General features: G+C 40.8%; 1 protein-coding gene across 2 annotated transcripts in view; it reads right to left on the reverse strand.

The window, feature by feature from the left end:
• SLCO4C1 (solute carrier organic anion transporter family member 4C1) overlaps positions 1–23,585 on the reverse strand; it is a 99,745-nt gene extending 76,160 nt beyond the window's left edge. For both annotated transcript variants that reach the window (XM_084628521.1, XM_084628520.1), the window contains exons 1-2: positions 23,181–23,585; positions 13,094–13,357 (exon numbers count right to left, since the gene is read on the reverse strand). In XM_084628521.1, the coding sequence (XP_084484647.1) occupies positions 13,094–13,357; positions 23,181–23,406 (490 nt within the window). In that variant the 5' untranslated portion in view covers positions 23,407–23,585. The remainder of the gene's footprint in view (positions 1–13,093; positions 13,358–23,180) is intronic.
• Positions 23,586–24,254: the final 669 nt, after the last annotated feature.

Below are 24,254 nucleotides of genomic sequence, written 5' to 3' on the forward strand. Positions count from 1 at the left end.
TGTAATCCTGTTGTGGCACCCCAATTTTCAGGACAAAGTCCCAATATAGATGGATTTTAGATCACTTTTAAAAGTTAAAAGCAGTTCCTTGGTGGTACACATCTGAGATCCTGTGACTCTACCAATGGCCCTGATATGGCATAGAAATTTGAGACAATTCAAGTATTCAGATGCATTGTTGAGCCCCTTGAAATACTGTTCCTTAAACAAAAAGCTCTGCCCTTGGGGAAAAAACTTCCAGATGGAGCTCCTTTGCATTTGCTTCAGGGCAGAGGCTAAAGGCAGAGAGTAATGTGCACAACAGACCCTCAAAAGTCTACCAAGGGTGTGATATGAACTCACAATCAGTATGGATACAGCACATTTCCCTGAGCTACTCAGACACTCTTACTTCCCACAAAGCATTAGCAGATCACTGTCTGTAGCACATCAGTCAGGCTCTATACTAACATTTTGGTTATTGCTCCAGTGCTAGTTAGAGTTCAAACCCAATCAAGTGTTATCAGTTTGGGCAAAGCAGTGCAATAAATTTGATCCTCATGTTATGGGAGGATGTTAAATCAGAAAATTTTACTCAGGTCTTTCTACTGGTGTGTTATATCTCAGGAGCCCCTTTGCTAAATGACTAAAATTGCACCACTGAACTTACCCCAGCCTCCCATGTGAAAAAGCAATTTTCAAGATCATACATGTATTTGAACTGATTTTAGAGCACCAAGAAAAACTGGATGCTAAAACAAACTTATTTCAACCCTAACTATGGTGATACTACCAACCCCCTGTGTAAGGGGCACTTTGTCTCCTAATTTCTGAACCATCTCTGAAGGATATTTTAACTGCAGTCCCGGAAGGAGTAATATGGTTTGTAATATGAAGCTGTTGGTTTTGTTCAGACACTATTCTCACAAGCATAAATACTTCTTGATTTAGTTTTCTGGGTAAATCACTAAGAAACATGTCGTCTAAATTGAGTAAGTATACAAGCATGATAAAGCCATTTGCAATGTAGGGCCTCCTGCAGAACCATTGGACTAGATTTCTCAACAATAAACCCCACATTTCATTGTGCAACTTACTTTCATCCCTGGACTCCCAATTTCCCCAAACTCATATGCTATGTCACCTCAGGAGGGAATTCAATAGTGTGTTCAAAACTAGTAGGGTTGTGAAAGGAAAGTAATTGGTTAAGGAACACTTTTCATGTGCCCCACTCAGGGCTATAATAATGAAAGCAAGATCTTAACCTCAATAGGCCCCTCACAGCCAACGCAATGTATTTTGATGCTGCACTACTCAGAGTGAGACAAATTTTCACAGGTGAGATATCATGACTCTCTGTAGGGTTTGTAGATGATTGAGGCCTGAAGGTTGCTTTGCCAGACAGAGGGGAAGAATAGTGGCATTAGAATGGGCATAGATTATCTGTGCTCCGGCACAGACTTCTTGTATAGCCTGGGACAAGTTTTCTTTTCTGGCCCAGATCTACACAGGGACTTAGGCTTTGCAATGCTGAGCACCTATAAAATCACAGGAATACCACTGTGATCCACAAAGCCTGAGTTAAGCACCTAGGCTCCCTATAGAATGAATGGGGAGAAACAGGTGCCTAGGAAAGTGATTCACAAAAGTCAACATGGTAGGTGGGGGCTAACGAATGAAAATACTAATGACAGGGGTGTGTCTTCAGCCTACCCCTCTCACAGAGATAGGAGCCTATGTCCGCCTGCAAGAACGCACCTACCTCTGCTTAGCAATGAGAACTCATCTTCTGGAGTTAGGTGGCTTAGGTACAAAGGTGTTTCTTACAGGAATGAGGGCTTGTCTACACTTAAAACACTAAAGCGGCACAGCTGCACCTCTGTAGCACTTCAGTGTAGAAACTAAATATGCTGATAGGAGGGATTTTCCCCATCAGTGTTGATAATCCACCTCCCCAAGAGGCAACAGTGAGGTTGACAGAAGAATTCTTTCATGGACCTAGTAGCGTCTGCACTGGAGATTAGGTCAGCATGGCTACATCTCACAGGGGTATTGATTTTTCACACTCTTGAAAGATGTGACTATGCTGAAGTAAATTCCCAATGCAGACCAGGCCTGAAATTAGGCTCCTGCCTTGCTCCACACAAAACAGCTAGAGGAAAACTAACTGGTATAGCTGCCACCTTACAATACTTAGCCTGGTGGTTAGCATGCATACTTGGGATGTGGAAGACATTAGGTTCAATTCCCCTAGCTGCAAAGGGAAGAATTTGAACAATGACCTCCCATTTCTCAGGAGCATGCTCTAACCACCGAGTTATGATATAGTCTGATACAGAGTTCCTGAAATCATCCAATGAGTATTAAATATTCATAGTTAGAGAGAGACTGACTCTATAGCCCAGTGGTTTAGAGACTTAGGGTCCAGTCCCCCCTGCTCCAATCCACTCTTCTGCTAGTTATCCACAGAGGAACAGCTTCAATAGGAGAGACTGAGGGAGCATCATATTGGACTATCCCATAGCGCAGTGAACACTACCTCCTCCTCCAGACTGATTTTGAATAGGATCTGCTCCAGTAGGCAACCTCTGAGCATGCCTATCTAATTGGTCTTACCTGAGACTTAGGCAGACTAACGCCTATCTTCCCCTGGTTCATGAAAACATCCAGGGGCTTAGGCTGGAAATGATATCTAGAGGCAGTAGTGCACTTGCCCAGAGGCAAAAACTTAAGCACAGCAGCTACCTTTATCCTGAAAATGTAAGTGTTCAGTGAATCTAGGTGCTTATGTAACCCTCACACCCCCTGGGTGTGGTGTTCTGTCCCATCGATTGTGGGTGGGAGGAGAAAGAGATGCTTATACATTGAGCTCCAGAGATTCCAGGTTGGATGATGACCAGGGTCTGTTGGTGTTACACTTAAAGGATTCAGCAAGAGTTTGGTAGATAGCAGTGGAGCCAAAACTGTAACTTAGGCACTTAATTCTGGGTTTGAAGTACCTAAATACCTTTGCTGATCTGGGTGTCTCTCTTCCCTTCCTCCACTAGCAAATTGAGAAAGTGATGCAAAATCACTGGGAGATAAAGTCTGCTTAATTTTATCACCATGGTATGTATTGGCAACAAAGGATAATATCCTGGGGTACATTAACAGGAGTGTTGTATTTGCAGAATAGAAGGTAACTGTTCTACTCTATTCGGCCCTGGGAGCCCTACATTTCTATGACAGCATCTAAGTGTTTGTGCTTGTAGTCCGCACAAGTCCATTAAAACCCAAAGTGCAGTTATAACCACTCTGCAACTGTAAGGGTAAATGTAAATAGGCCTAGAGCACAATAAGCAATATTCTTTGTATAGATATGCATACATGAAGAATACTTAAAGTTAATGCAAATTAATTAATCCATTTTCTTTTTATATCACACTGATGTGCTCTGGGTAGTATGTGAATTACACATGCAAAAAAAAAAAAAAAAGCTACAGTAAGAAATCATTACAGTTGCAAAGTCAAACATTCAAACGTTAGGAAATGCGAGACCAGTTTTAGTTTAGCATAATACATATGCAAAAGGGAGCCAGTCTTTAATTACACGATCACCACGGGAGCCCCGCTTCATTCAGTGCACAGGCTCACCCTGCTCTAGGGATAAATCAGACTCGTGTAATAACAGTGACTATTGGCTGAATGACCACTACCACATTTGTTGCAGAAGTTGGAAGGTCTTCAGTGACTAGGCAGGGGAGTATAGGGAAAAAAATAAATAAATAGTCTCATGAGTAGGGCAGATAAATGCACCTCTGGAGAACAGATCATCCATTCCCCATTTTCAAGTTAAGCGACTATTATGATACTCTACAGTTTCATTTGAAGACATGCTGAGCTGCACCCGAAGTCAATGGAAGCTGTGATTTGAACATATAAAGTGCTATATAATGCTAGCCATTTCAAATTGGGCACTGTGAGAATTAGTTAATATTTCTGCTTTTAAGCTCAAGCCTCACTTCCCTATCTGTATAATAGAGGTAATACCCCCTCATGTCACAAGGATGTTACAAAACTTAGTTTGTACTACAGGGAGGAGCCCAAAAAAACCCATGAAGAAGTTAATATTGTAGTCAGAGCAGGGTTTGAATAGTGTGCTGTAAATTAGGCATAGAACCAAATAGTGAACCAGGAGAAAACAAGGAGTGAACACCATTCACTCCATATACTGAAAAGTTGTGGGGGGGGTTGGTTTTTTTGGGGGCGGGGGGCACGCACAGGGGAAGGAGAAGAACCACCCCAGTGTCATCATTGTGTATACCTTATGAAAAAGCCTTTAAAAGCACAAGGTGACTGAATTAGGTTGCCCAAGCAAGCATATATTAGCATTTTCCAACTTTGTGTTTTACTTTTCAGCCTTAATATTCTTTAGATGTATTTTGTGTGTGTGGGTGATTTCGTATGTGTTTTTAAAAAAGGAGCAAACAAATTCCATCATGGTGGTATACTGACACTCACATGGTTCACTGGCAGCATAGGAACCTTTTGTATCTACTACACAAACCTTTGCCACTTAAGGTAATAAAGCAAGTTAGCACAATAGTAGCTTTGCTGTAGGCCAGAAGGGGGATGAAACACTTTGCCACATGATTTCACAGCTATTTTCTGACCAAGGAATGGTGACACTCAGGAATCTTGGGGTCCATTCTAGGCTATGGCTGACAGCACGTTCTAGTGGGCAACACTAACCATTCCCCATTTCACAGGGGCCCTTTCTACCACATCTCATCCCAGCTGTCACTGGGCTCTCTCTCCTTCCCCACCCACCCCCAGCTCCTCCTCATAGTACAATTCCCCTCACCTTCCCAAACCAGTTCCCTGGAAGTGAATGCCTGGCTGCGAGGATAACATTGCCAGGAAGAGTTTCAGCTTCCTTGACTATGGGATGCTGTTCCAGGAAGAAGGACTGCTAAACAGAGATTGGGTCCACCTAGCGAGGAAGGGGAAGAGCATATTTGGCTTAGGACTAGTTAACCTAGTGAGGAGGGCTTTAAGCTAGGTTCGACGTGGGCAGATGACCGAAGTCCACAGGTAAGTCAAAAACATTGAGAGCTGGGAAAAGGGTCAGAGGGAAAGCACAGGCTGTTATAGCAGAAATAAGGAAGAGACAAGACAGAAAGAGGGGGGGGGGGAGAAAAGAGTGTGAAGAAAATCAAATTAGTATCTTAGATGTCTGTATACTAATGCAAGAAGAATGGGGAATAAGCAGGAAGAACTCAAAAATCTAGTAAATAAACACAACTATGACATAGTTGACATCACAGAGACTTGGTTGGATAATACGCATGACTGGAATATTTGGACAGAAGGATAGAGCTTGCTCAGGACGGACAGGCAGGGGAAAAAAGGGACTGAGGTTGAGAGGATAAAAGGGGTAAAAGAGAGTGATGTCATCATCATAGGGGTCTACTACAGATCACTTAACCAGGAAGAAGAGGTGGATGAGGCTTTTTTTAAACAACTAACAAAACCATCCAAAGCACAGGTCTTGGTGGTGATGCAGAAACTTCAACTACCCAGACATCTGTTGGGAAAACAACAGCAGGGCACAGATTATCCAACAAGTTCTTGGAATGTATTTGAGACAATTTATTTCAGAGGGTGGAAAAAGCTACTGGGGGGGGGGAAGCTGTTCTCAATTGGATTTTGACAAATAGGGAGGAACCAACTGAGAATTTGAAAGTGATAATGAAATGGTAGAGTTCATGATTCTAAGGAATGGTAGGAAGTCCAACTGTCATCAGGACAGCAAAAAGTACATCCTTGGAGCAATGTCAAAGCCTTTGAACAGCAAGAGGATCTTAGTGTGTTAGGTGTGCCTCCACTATGCACACATAATACCCAGAAAGCTCCCCTTATGCAAGTTATCCCTGTATTATACAAAGTTTTCTTCCTTGGAGTGATGTCCTTTCTTTCAAGTAGTATTTCTTCTTGTCACAAACCAATAGCCTGGAGCATTCTCAAAGTCTTGTATGCATTCCCATTATCCCCTTTTCTGCATTAAACACTTTAGAACACTGAGGCAAGGCTTAACAGGTTTATTCTTCTGTGCATCCCATCTGACTCCCAACTTCAAGAGCAAGTTTTTTCAGGCAAATATGGACTAACAAAAACTTGAAAATTTGTCACAGTAACTACAACAACAGTATCACATTTGAATGAGTCATTTTTGTTAGTCTTCTGCATTGGACCATCTGTGTTAAGCTGGTTTGGCAGTGTACAAAGTAGAAGATTTAACTTGCCTGTAAAACTTGGATCCAGGTGTTGCTGTATGAAGTTTTACACTGACAGGTGATGGAAGCAAGTATCTGCCCCCATTTTAGTCCATTTTACAATGCAACCTTAACTACTGTGTGTTATCAGGTGCCCCCATTGTAAGGTCATTATAGATGTATACATGGTTATGACAGTGACATTCAAGTATTATGGAAGAGGTGGAAACTACTTCAGTGTGTCCTCTGTTCCTCCCAGCCCCCGTACCCTATTTGTTCTATTCCAAGTTGGACACTTGAGTAAATCTGACAAATTGCTGGAAAAAAATTGCTGCTGTGTATCTATAGCAGCAAAACAAATTGTACTCCTACTTTTCAGCAAGTCAGATCTGACTGAGTGATTTCTGAAGCACTTCTAAAAATTCAGTTTTTCAGATGCTTTATCTTCCCACCCTGCCCTCCTTGTTCACACCCCTATATTTCTAAAAGCAGCATGATCTCGTGAGCTCAAGGGGCAATTAATATTCTAGTCCAAACTTTGCCACTGCCTTGCTCTTTGGCCTTGGCAATCTACACAATTTATCTCAGATTCTTAGCAAAGATATTTAAGGATTAGTCAGTGTCTCTACCATGCTCTGAAAAATGTGAAGTGATCAATATTGTAACACAAGCCATTCCATTGGGAGATGCTCCTACTGAAACATTACTAATCCTCCTGGAATCAAACTGCTTTTAGCTAATAATTTTGGTTTTAGAGAACTCATTTAATATGCACACTTTAAGGCAACAGACTATTTATCCATACTTGATGCGATGTTGCACTCCATACTTTTTATAAAAGTATGTTTATGAGTGTGGCTATGATGTAACTGGATTATACTTTATGCAAAAGGTCTCCTGTAAGGGTATCATTACAAAGATTATAATCTACTGAGGTCATCCTATTTGTATGAATGTATCATTCTTGTATCTGAAACTAGGAATATGAAATATAAGAGGTCCTACTGTAATTATGCAAAGTGTGGGTTGTTAATGGTGGTTTGGAATCTGGATGGCTCCCATTAACTAGGACACTTGGTTGTAAATGGCTCTGTTTACTTGTAAGACTTCCTGTATAGGTGCGTGCACCAGAGAGTGGGTAATGAAGTCTCACAGGATATGTGATCATGTCACCTGAACTGGAATCCATCTTTCACCTGGTGCTTTTCCATTTAAAATGAGGGATGGGAACCCAGAGAGAGATAAAGAGATTTCTGCCTTAGACCAAAGCTAATAAAGGGGGTGGAACTGAATAAAGGGGGCTATAGTCATGAGAAATCCCCTAGTTAGCACCTGAGCTGGAACTAACAAGAACTGTACCAGGGAAAAGGATTAGGCCCAGACTAAAAGGGAGTCTAGTCTGTGAAAAAGAAGTTTATTGGAAGATCTGAGGGTGAGATTTACCTGTATTCAGTTTCTTAATATAGTAGGCTTAGATGTTAATGTTTTTGCTTTAGTTCACGTGTTGACTTACTTTGTTCTGTCTAGTACTTGGAACCACTAAAATCCTACTTTTTATTCTTAATAAGATCACTTTTGTTTATTAATGAACCCAGAGTAAGTGATTAGTACCTGGAGGAAGTAAACAGCTGTGTCTCTCTCTCTATCAGTGTTATAGAGGGCAAACAATTTATGAGTTTACCCTGTATAAACTTTATAGAGGGTATAACATTTATTTGGGGTTTAGATCCTATTGGGAGCTGGGTGCTGGAGACAGGAGCACTTGTTAAGTGGTTTTCAGTTAAGTCTGCAGCTTTGCTGAGGGGTGGTGGTTCAGACCCTGGGTTGGTGTTGCAGCAGGCTTGTGTGTCTGGCTCAACAAGGCAGGGTTCTAGAAGCCCAAACTGGCAGAGAAAATGAGCTCGGAGGTAGTCTCAACACACCAGCTGACAGTCCCAAGGGGGTCTCTATGACTGAATTTATCACACTTGACCTATGTATGGTTTATGAAATACTGTAATAAAAGCTAAGATAGCCCTGAAAGATCCAACAGTTTGACAGACAGTTGTATTCATGCCCATACACTGATGTGTAGTTTGTAAGTATTCAAAAGTATAGTGGTTAGAAGGGGTATATGCAGGAATTTAAATATGGCCCCTCCCCAAGGAAGGAGGTCACTGCCCCCCTACCCTCCCCAGCAGGAGGCTACCCTTCCCTGCCTCTGTGACCCCAGCACCAGAGAAGTTCTATACCCCCCATGATTATTAGGGAGCATGCCCCTACTTACCCCCCCACACACACAGGTTAGCCTTGTGCTTCATACTGAAGAGCACCAAGTTAAATGCTGCCACAGAGCTGAATATGCACTTTGAGAGTTCTCAGCCCTGTGTACTCCAAGAAAGAAGAAGTTCTGTTTCCTCTTTGTACAAACCACATTTCTAATCAACATTTTAGAGGAACTTAAGTAATTAACACCCTTTAAAAGTTTCATTAAGAATGTTCACTCAACCCAGTAATCATTTAAATACAAATATAAATAAACTACTACTATACAGTGACTTCATAAAAGTATGGTTCTACTTAGTTTCTTTTCAAAGTCTAGCCCCTTTTCTCAAATATGGATGTTCTTATTGAATCAGTGACCACATTTCCAGATATGGTGTATTTATGAACACGAAAGTAACTCACTTTCTTTACACTATTCTGTAGGAAGTTTCTTTTTTCAAAAGAAGTGATTTTGGCAGTATTCTTAAGCAAAACCCAGATGTAAAGATGGTCACTTTTGAGCAAAATGTCAACTATGAACATAAAGACCTTCACATCTTTCAGAGGAAAGTTCCACAGCTCTGGGCCAGAAAGCACTTTTAATAGCCATTCCATTTTTTCCAGTGGAACATAGCTATTACAAGAGATCATATGAACTCAAATCTGACCAGCTTGGACAAAATAGAGATTTACTGCTTTTACGCCTGTGATCTCTGTAGTGCTAACAAAACAATGAGGGAAGGTGCTAGATTCTATTCCTTGCGTTTTAAAGATCTGTTTACCAAGTGGAGAGGCAGTATCTAAGAGAGGTTTAGCAAGAGAACTGGATTCCATTCCCTGCTCTGATGTTTAGCAAGTCATTTCTCCCATATCTTCTGTCTTTTCTAATTAGATGGTAAACACTTTGGAGCAGGAACTCTTAGTATGCATTTGTATTGTATTATAATATCTTGTATGGTTGTGCCCCCTCAGCCCCATCTCAGTTGGAGTCCTCCAGAATCTACTGTAATAAATTTTAGTTGTAGTTTTGCAACCCCAATTAAGGCAATGGAATTACACACCCATCTCTAGGGGTATAATTTGGCTCATAGACCAATGAAGGAGAGAAAGCCTAGCCCAACTTTGACACCATATAGTTTCCAAAACCAGAAATTAGAATGAACATTCGTATACCTATTTCTTAGTGCAGATATCAAAGGCTAGTAAGGAACTGGAGTCATATGTTCATCCCCTTTGATTAGGGCAGGATTGCTCTTCCATTAGCCCAGTGTTTCTCCTTACCAGTTTTTGGTGATATCTTGCTGAGACATGATCACAGCATTTTCTGGCAAGTTCATGTCTAACTGATTTCACTCAATGCTTTAACATCTCTCCTACTTCCCTTTTCTATTTTAGTTTCAGATGGTATCCAAACACTTTTATATATTACCTAAATTATTTACACATCACTATCACATTTAGTTTCTTGGCTTTAAGTGTTGGATTTCTTGAGTAAACGTGTATACAATACTTTGTTTTTAAAATCACACTTCTTTAGAATCCCTCCAATTTATCAATTTGGGTTTGTTTGAATCAATGTTTACTAAAAACATGAATGGAACAAAGAAGAGGCTTAAGTAGAATCCTAAACAAGATGTAAGCACTGTGGCAGTCAGTCAACTCAAAGCAGGTCTTGTATATGTTGTTTCAACCCAGATTCTATTCTAACCTCAGATGCTGAAGGTGCATTGAGAAAAGATAGTTTCCTGAGCAAACAAGCTATGAGCACTGGCTTGCATGTGAAATTAGAATCACTCTTAATATCAGCCCAAATCCTCAATCAAGGGGTGGATGATTGTATTGGCTTAAAGAAATCTTTCCCCCCTCCCTTTATAAGAAAAGTATTTTATATATGTGCACTTCAAAACCTGGTGATCTTATAACATATCTGCTGTCTATATTACAATGAATATTTAGCAGTAGTATGGATATACAAGTTGATTTCAGTACTCTATAGTAAAAATTCCAAATGTTAAATATTTGTTTTATTAATAACTGAGTTATTAGAAACCGAAACATTGAATTTTTGTCCTTGAAACAAAGAGGCCATCAAGACATCAACAGCTCTGGTGCACACAAGTCAAAGCATGCATAGGAGAAAAAAGGTTTAGAAAGATGGAAAACAATTTTTCAAGAAAAAAAAATAAATACCACATTCCTACTACCTTTCTCCCTTCCAAAACATCAATAGGAGACTGTACAAGTCAGCATTAAGTATGCACAGACTAATGATTAACAACTATTTCTGGGGGCTGATCTACCCACAGAGGTAGTTGATGTGTGGCTTCAGGGTCCTCACATACTAGGTTCTCTACCTTTGAGTATGGCACACCAAACACAGAGGCAGGTTACTAGAAATGTAGCATGGAAAAAAAAGTCAAAGGAGAGGTACTGTGCTTACATTTTTGGCAACAAGATCTTCTAAATACAAGTTTAAAAATAGGTCTACAATTTCATGCTAATGTGCAATAGCCTCCAGTCTGACCCATGAATCATGATGAATGTCACCATCAGTGAAAGTTTTTCAACAACTTTGCATAGCCACACTTTAATGTTAATCTCACTGTTATGTTTACCTTAGTACTTTGCTTTCCTGAGTCAAATCATTTAGAGTGAAGACATGCCAGCACATGTCCCTACAAAAATCTCACTCAAAGCCAATAGGTGATGGGGGCACTGTGGAGGAAGCATGGTCAGCCCCGAAGGCAAGAAGCACCATTTGTTCCTACACATAACATTTTTGCCTGATGTGTTTAAACTGTCTTTCCAGAGTACTGGGCAAATGATGGGGGACTTCAGCCCTTTGCTACTAACTGGGAGGGGTGGAGGGTAGAGAGTTAAGGACACATGCACCAGGAAATAGAAATACAGAATTTGCAAAACGTTTGCTTAGCCTGAATTAAGGAATTCATAGCCTGTGTACAGCATCTGCAGCCATTTCACCTTGCAATATAGGACATGCTAGACAACAGCACAGAACTGTAAATGGTAACTATTTAGTATAGACTTTAAGTGAAAAAACTAGGCCTACAGCATATTTTAAAGGAATCAACAGTATAGTCCAGCAAGCCCGCTAGACTCCACTACAAAGTAATAAGAATTGAAGGAAGCGGGAATTCAGCCATGAAGGTTTTCTTGCCACTTCACAGTGCTAGGTATTCCGACACTGAAAGTGTCATGTGCATCTCCAGCAAGCACTTAGAAAGCATCAAGTGTAGAATCTTGATTTAATGAGGTGACAGAAGTGTATCACATATACACAGAATAGGAACTTCAACACTGATGGACACTTTGAAAGAAGTTTCCCAGCATTACCTGCTAGAAGCAAAGAGCAGGGTTGAAGGGATAAAGTCACACAGAGAAGGTCAATACCACCTCCAGAGCAGTAGTGTCAAAGCCAGAGCCAATTACAAATCCACACATGCATGCATGCACACAAAATAGTTTGTCTTCTCCCTCCTCAATGTTGTAAGGACAACCCATCCCAGGTCAATGTCCAATACTTCGTTAGAAGCCCTATTAACATAGCACCTGGCCATGGTCCAGGACCCTGTTGTGCTATGTGCTGTAAAGACACAGAACAGAGACAGTCCTGCCCCAGAGAGACTGCAATTTAAGTACTCCCAAACAGGCTGAATAAGCGTTGCATATCTGGCACATAAATATCTTGCAATGCCAGCTACAAAAGTGCCATGTGAACGCCTCTTCTCCTTTCTGGAGACATTGTAAATAAGTGGGCAGCATTATCTCCCATAAATGTAAACAAACTTGTTTCTCTTTGCAATTGGCTGAAGAAGAAGTAGGCCTGAGCTGACTTATAGGCTCAAGTTTTGCATTGTTTTGCTTCTGAGTGCAGTTATGTAACAAAAAACCCACATACACCACCTACATATTGTGAAAATACAACTTACAAAAAGAGATTGTACTATAGTACGTGTCTGAGGTGACCTGAAAAATATTTGCAGTGTAAGAGTGATAGTATCTGTAATCAAAAATATCAAGTGAGCGGTGTACACTTTGTATTGTGTTGAAACTGAAATCCCTACATTTGAAAATGTAGAACATCCAAAAATATTTAATACATTTCAATTTGTATTCTATTGTTTAACAGTGCAATTGTTATTAACTCAAAAAACCCCAATCACTTGAGTTATCTGTGATCAACAGCCCTTCTAAAAACAGAAAATTGAGACAAGGTAGCAGTTAGTGAAATTTAACATCAAGATGGGACCTTAATGAAGAAGGCACCACCAGCAATTTAACAGTGCCTAGTACTTTGCAGCACATAAAGGCAGCATTAATCTACACCAGTTGGGAGCCCAAGAGTCTGCCCAAAGCCCTTAATAAGCCACACACACACAGAGATGGGTACAACTGGAAGCACACCCAAAACCCCAGTAAGCAATACTATGTGGATACAAAACAAAAAAAGGGAACATATCCCACATCTTCCTCTGCCCTTGATACACTTTCATATACAAATACATAGGGATCTATTTAGACACAACTCTTTCTAACAAAATGAATAGGGTAACTGAATATGCACAAATACCAAAATTACTGAAGTATGAGCTTACCTTCAAGTTTAGATCCATATTGGTATATTCCACCAGCAAAGTGTGGAAAGGCAAACACAAGTGATCCCAATCCTATCATAAATGATGAAAAGGCAAGCCATCTTGGTTTGTGCCCTCTTTCTCCAAAGAAAGATACAAACAGCGACAATACACAAAAAGCAATGTCATAGCTTGCAGAGATGACACCAGTGAGGGAACTGCTCAGCTCAAAACGCTTTTCAATTGTGGAAATACTAACATTTACTAGGCCATTCACCACAATACCTATAAAAAAAAACACAACAATTAGACAAACCAAGTAAGTATTATTTTCTGGAAAAACTACAATGCAATCTTACCACTGGATCATGTGCAAGTTCAAACTCAGTCTTGCCATTCAATCACCACAACTAACATAAAAGGACTGGAGAAGGGCTCACCCTGTGAACTGTAATATCAAACCTACAACATATGAATTAAGTGTAGGAGTACTGGGGGGGGGGGGGCGAAAGCAGGGAGAAGAGGCATTCCAGTATTCAATGCCACTATGACAGACTTGCATGACAGGTTGTTTTTTTCACTTAGGGGAACACACACACACACACACACACACACACACACACACACACACGTAGAGGCCTTAATGACCTAAAGGAATGAGCAAATATCAAGCTGGTTTTCTGCTTGTCATTTTTTTGGTGTATGTATAGCACTTCAAACATCTACTTACGTCCCTGAGCACCCATATGAAGTAGGTAAGCCTTTTTATATTTTAAAAATGGGAAACTGGCTCACAAGAGTTAAATAAATATCTCTATACCACAAAAGCAAAGTAGGTCAGTAATGGATTACGGGAAAAAAAAAAAGTTAAATATTCTTATTGTAATTGGTCATTGATTTAGTTATCAGTGTTCAATTCACAGACTAAAATGACAAGCAAATTCATTACAATTCAATTTGTAGATTAACTTCCTTTATAAGATAATAATTTAATACTAAATGCAATTTCTGGCTAGATAATTGTCAGCGGTTTATTACAAAAGGAGAAACAGTTGCTTTAGCAGAGATGGAACTGCTGATCCAGACACTATACTATGGGCAACTCCCAGGTCTTACTCAAAGAATTCTTAGCAGCCAAGTAAATATTAGCTAAAGAACAGTGTTTCAGCTACTTGCATTTCTACAGTATGTGAAGGCTAGTCCATAGTGTGGTCCACAGTAGGTACTGCACCAAAGAACTAGGATGTTAGTTAGCAAGTCATTAATCTTTGACTTACTTTCCTAAAGCTAGGTCACTACTATTTTACCTTTTTACTAGGACTGTCAATCAGGTAACTCAAAAAAATCAATCTCAATTAATTGCTCTGTTAAATAGCATACCAACTGAAATTTGTTACTGTCAAGGTTCCTCCCCCACTCTGAACTCTAGGGTACAGATGTGGGGACCTGCATAAAAAACCTCCTAAGCCTATCTTTACCAGCTTAGGTCAAAACTTCCCCAAGGTACAAAATATTCCACCCTTTGTCCTTGGATTGGCCGCTACCAAACTAATACTGGTTACTGGGGAAGAGCTGTTTGGACGCGTCTTTCCCCCAAAAACTTCCCAAAACCTTGCACCCCACTTCCTGGACAAGGTTTGGTAAAAAGCCTCACCAATTTGCCTAGGTGACTACAGACCCAGACCCTTGGATCTTAAGAACAATGAACAATCCTCCCAACACTTGCACCCCCCCTTTCCTGGGAAATGTTGGATAAAAAGCCTCACCAATTTGCATAGGTGACCACAGACCCAAACCCTTGGATCTGAGAACAATGAAAAAGCATTCAGTTTTCTTACAAGAAGACTTTTAATAGAAATAGGAGTAAATAGAAGTAAAGAAATCCCCTCTGTAAAATCAGGATGGTAGATACCTTACAGGGTAATTAGATTCAAAAACAGAGAACCCCTCTAGGCAAAACCTTAAGTTACAAAAAAGACACACAGACAGAAATAGTTATTCTATTCAGCACAGTTCTTTTCTCAGCCATTTAAAGAAATCATAATCTAACATGTACCTAGCTAGATTACTTACTAAAAGTTCTAAGACTCCATTCCTGGTCTATCCCCAGCAAAGACAGAATATAGACAGACACACAGACCCTTTGTTTCTCTCCCTCCTCCCAGCTTTTGAAAGTATCTTGTCTCCTCATTGGTCATTTTGGTCAGGTGCCAGCAAGGTTACCTTTAGCTTCTTAACCCTTTACAGGTGAGAGGAGCTTTCCCCTGACCAGGAGGGATTTCAAAGGGGTTTACCCTTCCCTTTATATTTATGACAGTTACATTTTTGTATGTTTTCTACATTTTCAAATATATCGATTTCAATTACAACACAGAATACAGTGTATAGTGCTCACTTTATTTCTTATTAAAAATATTTGCACTGTGAAAATGATAATAGTATTTTTCAATTCACCTCATACAAGTTGTCATAAATATAAAGGGAAGGGTAAACCCCTTTAAAATCCCTCCTGGCCAGAGGAAAAATCCTCACCTGTAAAGGGTTAAGAAGCTAAAGGCAACCTCGCTGGCACCTGACCAAAATGACCAATGAGGAGACAAGATACTTTCAAAAGCTGGGAGGAGGGAGAGAAACAAAGGGTCTGTGTCTGTGTCTGTATGCTGCTTTTGCCGGGGATAGAACAGGCATGGAGTCTTAGAACTTTTAGTAAGTAACCTAGCTAGGTATGTGTTAGATTATGATTTCTTTAAATGGCTGAGAAGAACGGTGCTGAATAGAATGACTATTCCTGTCTGTGTACCTTTTTTGTAACTTAAGGTTTTGCCTAGAGGGATTCTCTATGTTTTGAATAATTACCCTGTAAGGTATCTACCATCCTGATTTTACAGAGGTGATTCCTTTACTTTATTTAAAAAAAAGTCTTCTTGTAAGAAAACTGAATGCTTTTTCATTGTTCTCAGATCCAAGGGTTTGGGTCTGTGGTCACCTATGCAAATTGGTGAGGATTTTTACCAAACCTTTCCCAGGAAGTGGGGTGCAAGGGTTGGGAGGATTTTGGGGGGAAAGAAGTGTCCAAATTACGTTTCCCAGTAAACCCAGATAAAGTTCGGTGGTGGCAGTGGAAATCCAGGGTCAAAGGATAAAATTAATTTGTACTTGGAGAAGTTTTAACCTAAGCTGGTAAAAGTAAGCTTAGGAGGTTTTCATGCAGGTCCCCACATCTGTATCCTAGTACTGTACTGTAGTACAGTCAGTCATGAGTGTGCAACTTACAAATGTAGTTTTGTTACATAACTGCACTCAAAAACAATGCAAAAAACTTGAGCCTACAAGTCCACTCAGTCCAACTTCTTGTTCAGCCAATCGCTCAAAAACAAGTTTGTCTACATTTGCAGAAGATAATGCTGCCTGCTTCTTGTTTACAATGTCACATGAAAGTGAGAACAGGAATTTGCATGGCACTGTTGTAGCTGGTGTTGCAAGGTATTTGCATGCAAGATGCACTAAAGATTCATATATCCCTTGATGCTTCAACCACCATTCCAGAGGACATGTGTCCATGCTGATGATGGGTTCCGTTCAATAACTATCCAAAGTACTGTAGACTGACATGTTCATTTTCATCTGAGTCAGATGCCACGAGCTAAAAGTTGGTGTGTGTGGGGGGGTTCTGTAATTTCAGCATCAGGGGGCTGCTCTTTTAAGACTTCTGAAAGCATGCTGCATACCTCATCCCTGTCAGATTTTGGAAGGCACTTCAGATTCTTAAATCTTGGTTTGAGTGCTGTAGCATCTTTAGAAATTTCAAGTTAGTGTACATTTTCATTGTCAAATCTGCAGTGAAAGTGTTCTTAAAAAGAGGACGTGCTGGGTCATCATCTGAGACTACTAGAACACAGAATATATGGCAGAATGTGGGTAAAACAGAGCAGGAAACAGAATTCTCCCCCAAGGAGTTCAGTCACAAATTTAATTAACACATTTTTTAATGAACATCATCAGCATGGAAGCATGTCTTCTGGAATGGTGGCTGAAGCAGGAAGGGGCATATGAATGTTTAGCATATCTGGCACATAAATGCCTTGCAATGCCAGCTACAAGAGTGCCTGTTCTCACTTTCTGGTGACATAAATAAGAAGCAGGCAGCATTATCTCCCATAAATGTAAACAAACTTGTTTCTCTTAGCGATTGACTGAACGGACTTGTAGACTCTAAAGTTTTAGACTGTTTTATTTTTGAATGCAGGGTTTTTTGTACCTAATTCTACATTTGTAAGGTCAACTTTCATGATAAAGAGATTGCTCTACAGTATTGTATTTGGTGAATTGAAAAATAGCTCTTGTTTTTTAGTGCAAATATTTGTAATCAAAAATATAAAGTGAGCATTGTACACTTTGTATTCTGTGTTGTAACTGAAATCAATATTTGAATTGTAGAAAACATCCAAAAATGTTTAAACTGAGCAATTTTTTTTTAAATCATGCAACAGCCATTTTACCCATTCATATAGCATAGTGGCCAAAGATTCCACCCCCCCACTGCTAAGGGTTTTAGATGTGCATTGGTATCATGTCACTGTCTGCTTGAACCTTTACAATTGGTATGTGGCTTTGACAATTTTTATGACCAACTATAGTTTAATAAAAATATTATCTTGAAATTTAATCACTCATCCAAGTACCTCAAAACAATTTACAAACAAACAATGCAGTATAATATTTTTATTAAGTTATGTCTGGACACAAAGCTTGTCAAAGCCACACACGGATTGGCTGTATCTATTTTATCCTTCTCAGCTTACTCCTGGTGTCAATAATAGTCCTACCCAAAGTGTGAAAATAGCCATTCCTCCATTTATCCAGGGAAAGAAGTGACTCAGAAGTGGCAGCCATTTATTTGGCAACAATAATGAAGACATTGTTGTCACATTCTGTCACTCAACTTGAAAAGCTATTACTAGTTCCTCCCACAGTTGTGAACTGCAGCATCTCTTGTTATAATTTATGGTGACTCAGACATGCATCCTAGGATGCAATTATGCACTTTTATATTGATCAAAGGGCACATAAATTAACTATATACAATACATAAATGACTATACTATAGAAATATAGGCCTCATCTGAACTTGGAAGATAGCGGGTAAAAAAAAAAAAGTCAGTTTTTCCAGACAGCTCCACTTGAAATGTAGGAGAATCTATCAATTGCAATATCATCTTTTTAAGGCCAGCTATTTGACTACAAAATTTTCATAAGTTGGAGTCCTAAGTGTGCCCAACGTTGCCTTCAGTTAAAACAGTGATACATATGCACACCAGTTGTTTACAATTTGCTATTTATTTTTGGTTTTATTCTGCATGTAAAAATGTTATATGCTTAGATGAGATGAAAGTTGAGAATTACTGTATCTAGAAGAAGGTTTAGAGCAGCAATGCTCATCACTAATTAGTCACAAGTTCCATAAGAGATATAAAACTATGTTGGATAATTAGGCAGATACTTTAGTATTGGGGGGGAGGGGGACATTTCTACAATGTATTACCTTCTCTGATGTTTCTGAAATTTGAAAACTAAAATACTTAACTGTAACTACATTAAAGTAATTGTTCCCATAGGAGAATGGGGCAAGGTAGTTACAGTAGTTTGGACTGCATTAACTCAGCATCTACATATTCCTAATGTATGAGGGAGTATTTGTAAAATGCAAGATTATATTTCCTGGCTCTGATACTTTTTAGTATTCTTGGAAGTGTGGGCCATTCCTGCCTGAACACACACACACACACTTTACAACCTAAATTTCAAGATATACCCTTTATCTAGATTAGTCTTCTCTTCCTTCCCTTTCTACCCTCATCCAATTTCAAAAAGGACATCATGAGCTTCCTGCTTTTGATATGTCATTAACAGCTGAAGGTAGAAGGAGACCTATTCTAATTAAGACATTTAGCATCCCACTACTGCAAAAAAAGGGAATCATTCAAAATGCTGGCTGTAAGTCTCATTGAGATACTGTATTTGATTATGCATATTTATTTATTTGATTTACTATGACAGTCACTGTAGTACCTAAGCATTTCACAGGTATTAATGGCTGTATCCTCACAATACCCATGTAAAGATAGGAGAAATGTTATCCTTATTTTACATATGGGGGCCCAAGCCACTTAATTTTGTCTGCACAAAGGAAGTTTTCTAAAGAGAGTTTCCATTTGTATTAGCTACATTGGGATTCCTCGTGTAAACAAGGTTTCATATTGCAGAAATTCAGTCATTTACTTGTGCAGTCAAATCAAATGGACACAAGATTAATGAACTACTGAAAACACAGAAACCTTATCTACATCAGTATTCCCAACCTGCAATATTGGCAAATTTAGGAGGTTCTCTTAATGGAACCATAGCTTGCAAGATAAAGGCCCAATCATGCAGTCAGATCGGTGTAGGCAAAAACAGAGGTCCAGGTGGGTGGAAGTGTGCAGAGCTGATACCAGGATCCAGACCTTAATGAATTACCAAAGGTGGTCTGTTGCAAAGCCAGAAAACTTCTGAGTCCTAATCCTGTAACGAAGGCACTGGACTACCTCAGGCCCCAATGAGCAACACACTTAAATATGTGCTTAATTTTAAGTATGTACTAAATTATTTGATGGATGGTGACCTCAGTTCACAGATACAAGTTTAATATGTAATTAGAAATTGTTGAAGTGTTCCTCCCTGATATTCTGTATTTACATTTTTATTTTCTGATGTTCAGCAAAATGTATCCATTGCCAATTTTTATTTGAAAGACCCATTATCAACTTAAGTTTGGCCTGATTTAGGAAGTTTTGAGCCTTTGAACAGATAATTTTTCTACTCTTTACAATTCAAATGGAAGACATTTTATGCATACCTTTGCAGTGTTTCAAAATAAATAAAAACAAACCATAATAGCATTATGAAACTGACTAGAAACACATGCCACTGAATTCATACTCCAAGATGAGAAATGTGAGTAAACAAATACCATAGTGATATATTTAGAAAGACTTTAAAATCTAGTGTAAAGCGTATGTACTAAAACCACCTTACCCATTACTGTATTTGTGAACATTGACTAGTCTTCTTTCAAATCCAAAGTTTATTTTGAGCAGTGGGGGCTAGATTCATAGCGGGCATTAAGGCAACTTTCAGGTGCCATGCTGCCAAGTGACATTCACAATCACCAAGTTCAGCACCTAAGCTCCCTATACAGTGCATAGAGTTGGACACCTAAAAAGGGAATTCACTGAAGCCAGCACACTGAGGGGGGTGCTCCTGAAGCTAGCAAGTAGGAAATGTTGAGAAGACGAAGTTAAGTGCCCAAGTCCAGGAGAAGAGACACCTCCCTCTGCTCAGGATTCATCCAGAAACCCTCTCAGAGTTAGGGCCACTGTGCTTAAATGCCTTTTTACCCAGTAGCTAAAGCACTCACTGAAGATGTGGGAGTCTTTTGGAATACGTTTCTTTTGACTGCTTTTGTTGAAGCTGTTCCACTTTGTATAAAATAATTGTTAATTCATTGGACCACAAAGAGTCTATATAGCCCAGTATTTAGGGCACTCACCTGGGATATGAAAGACCTGAGTTCAAGTCCCTATTCCACATTATGAAGAGCATAGATTTTAACCCAGGCCTTTCATATACCCCATGACAGTGGTTTTCAACCTTCCCCCCCCACCCCCATTTGCAGACCCCTAAAAAATTCTGAGTGGAAGTGCAGACCCCTTTGGAAATCTTAGGAATTGTCTGTGGTCCCCAAGGCGTCTGCAGACCACAGGTGGAAAACTACTGCCCTATGAATGCTCTAATCCAGTGGCGCTCAACCTTTCCAGACAATTGTATCCCTTTCAGGAAGTTGATTTGTCTTGCATAACCAAGTTTCACCGCACTTAAAAACTACTTGCTTACAAAATCAAACGTAAAAATATATCAAGTGTTACCGCACACTATTACTGAAAAATTGCTTACTTTCTCACGGGGCATGAGTCCCACGGTTGAGAAACACTGCTTTGGTATATAGAGCAGTATAAACTTATTGTCTGTATGAAATTTTAGTTGGTACTGACTTGGCTAGTGCTTTTCACGTTCCCTGTTATAAAACTAGGCAAATATCTAGATGAGTTACTGGTTTCAGAGTAACAGCCGTGTTAGTCTGTATTCGCAAAAAGAAAAGGAGTACTTGTGGCACCTTAGAGACTAACCAATTTATTTGAGCATAAGCTTTCGTGAGCTACAGCTCACTTCATCGGATGCATACTGTGGAAAGTGTAGAAGATCTTTTTATACACACAAAGCATGAAAAAATACCTCCCCCCCCACCCCACTCTCCTGCTGGTAATAGCTTATCTAAAGTGATCACTCTCCTTACAATGTATATGATAATCAAGTTGGGCCATTTCCATCATATACATTGTAAGGAGAGTGATCACTTTAGATAAGCTATTACCAGCAGGAGAGTGGGGTGGGGGGGGAGGTATTTTTTCATGCTTTGTGTGTATAAAAAGATCTTCTACACTTTCCACAGTATGCATCCGATGAAGTGAGCTGTAGCTCACGAAAGCTTATGCTCAAATAAATTGGTTAGTCTCTAAGGTGCCACAAGTACTCCTTTTCTTTTTTAGATGAGTTACTGTATCTCCTGGAAGACCTCTGTGTACCAGTTGAAAACCACTGCTCAAACCACTGAAATATTGGGCAAGAGGCTGGGGCCCCCTCCTGCTTTCTTTTTGGTGGATGGGGGAGGGTGCAATCTGGTAAGCATGCAAATGAAGTCAAGGGGGCTTTCTTCAGGCAGCCCTCTGGCAAGGCTCTTTGCAGGATCAAGGCTAAATTATCATTAATGCCACAGATGTGTTTTAAGAAAAATGTAATACTAACTGAAAGTACATGTCCCAGCCCAAAGATCAAATGTTATGCAGAAGTAAGGGTGGCATGGTATGGTATTGCCAACCTTACTTATGCACTGCTGCTGGCGGCAAAGAATTGCAGAAGCGTGGCCAGTGCCCACAAGATGTATAGCATGCAGAGCCCAATTTCCTGACCATCCCGCCTCAGCCCTCCTTCCCCAATTGGGAAGAGGCTGATACCACCCCCGAAGGTGATCCTTGATCTCCAGAACTGTACTGTGAATATTACAAGTAAAGCTTGTATGTTGCAAGTTTTTCAGCTATTGTTTTGTTTTATGATTTAGGCCTAGAACTCAGTGATTAATGTTACACTTGACTCAAGCACCAGGAAAAAGTGTTTCACTAGAATCCATGACTCCTAGAAAAAAACCTGTTAAGTTATCCTGACTATGGTCCCAACCCTGCAGAAGTTTACACATATGCTTAACTTCAATACATAAAGGTAAGTACGTGCTTAACAGTTTCCAGGATCAGGGCCTGTATGTAGTCATAACTGCACACCCACTGATGCACCAGTCTCTCAGGTTTGACTGCTGGAGGTTTTCAGTACCAAGCCATTGTTAAAACAACAAATACAAGTGGCTAAAAATATATTTTAAGTTTGTAGATAGGTTAATTTAGCTGATGAAAAACAGTGGACTTGCTTGGAACACCAACTCATGTTTATTATTTTGTTAACATTTGATTTGTTTGTAAAGTCATATAAAGTAAGAGTTGTAGCTCTTATTTGCCATATTTAAAAAAAAAAGGGAAGCATTTCCCCTATATTATAAGTGGTAGTGAAGTGGTACAGGAAAGGGTATGAAACCTATTGATCAGAGAGGCACTCAGGGATTCAGACAAGTTTAAGAGCAAGTAAAAAAAAAAAAAAGTGGGGGGGAGGGGTAGTGGGAAAGCACCTGAGAATCTGGCATTATCTAGGTCACTTTGGGTAGGAGCCTGAATATGCATAACATGGAGCCTGACGAAGTCACAAGATTGCCACATTTTACACTAACACCAACCCTGCTGGAGCTCACACCCCCGGTTCCTCTCTCATCCCAAGAGAGAAAGTCCCTTCCACAGCCTCCCCGGCCCATGATCCCATCCCACCCTTCTCCTCCACCTTCCCCGCAAGGGGCACGGTACGGCTGCCCTTTCCCCAGGGATCGCCCCCGACCCCCGCAGGCGAGGGTTACCTTGGAAGACGGCCAGCAGGCTGTAGGCGCTCAGGTAGCCCTCGGGGTTGTTGCACAGCTGCAGAGCCCTAGGAGTGAAGCTGCCCCACCCGCAGGGCCCCTCCTCACACACCGACGGGGGGCGGCCGGGGACCGGGCGGGAGCGGCTGGCGCTCGCCCTGGGGTGGAGACGGAGGTCGGGGCTGGAGGGCTCGAAAGCCGGGTTCACGATACCTTCCCGCGCCATGGCGCTGCCAGCCGCGCTCGGCCCCTAGCCCCGCTCCAGCCAGACGCAGCCTCACCCGGGACCGGCCCTTCTAAATGCTCGGGACAGGGGGCTGCTGCCTCCCGTTGGGCCGCCCCCGCGCAGCCCCGCCCTGCTTGCGACTGGGGAGCTGGCTCCGGCGGTTTCGAAGAGCGGAGGCGGCGACTGCTGCTGCCCGGCACCTGCCGCCTTTCCCAACACAGCCCTGGCTAAGGGGAGGCTGCGGCGTCTCTGCCTCCAAGAGCTGCCCCTGCCCCAGGGCGGGCCGTTCGCCGGCAGCCCTCTCGCCTTCCAAAGAAAACGTGTTAAAGCTGCCTTTTCTCGGTCTGCCCCCCCGCTGCACGGCGGCTTTTCGCCCTACCAAGGCATCATCACCCAAGGAACCTGCAAAATGACACCGCACCACCACTGGAAGCTTTTTGCAATTTCCATGGTTATGCCTCAATACCCAGTTCTCCTTTACGTTACTGGAGTCATGATTGTTTACGGTAATTAAGCATGTTAGGGTGCATGAAGTCGGAAAAAACAGCCGGTGGAGATGGGACTAGCCTGAGCTCCCAGCTAGGATGACTGATTTAGGCTCCACAACCACTGAATCTCCAGGGGGTGTGGATGTGAGTGACTGGTTTTGTTGCAAAGAGCAATGAAATCGGACTTTAGGTAGATAGATAGAAACCTCATTGTATTTTAAAAAATCAAGTACCTGAAAGAATCCCCTGCTGCAAGTCTCTGGCTAGACCCGAAACTTTCAAAACACCAAATGCTACTGATGGAAAAAGCTAGAGGGTAGTTATTCCAGGTGCTGTCCTTCCTCACACCCAGAAAGTTAG

Source organism: Lepidochelys olivacea (genome assembly GCF_965140295.1).
Source record: "Lepidochelys olivacea isolate rLepOli2 genome assembly, chromosome: 5".
Classification (NCBI taxonomy): domain Eukaryota; kingdom Metazoa; phylum Chordata; order Testudines; family Cheloniidae; genus Lepidochelys; species Lepidochelys olivacea.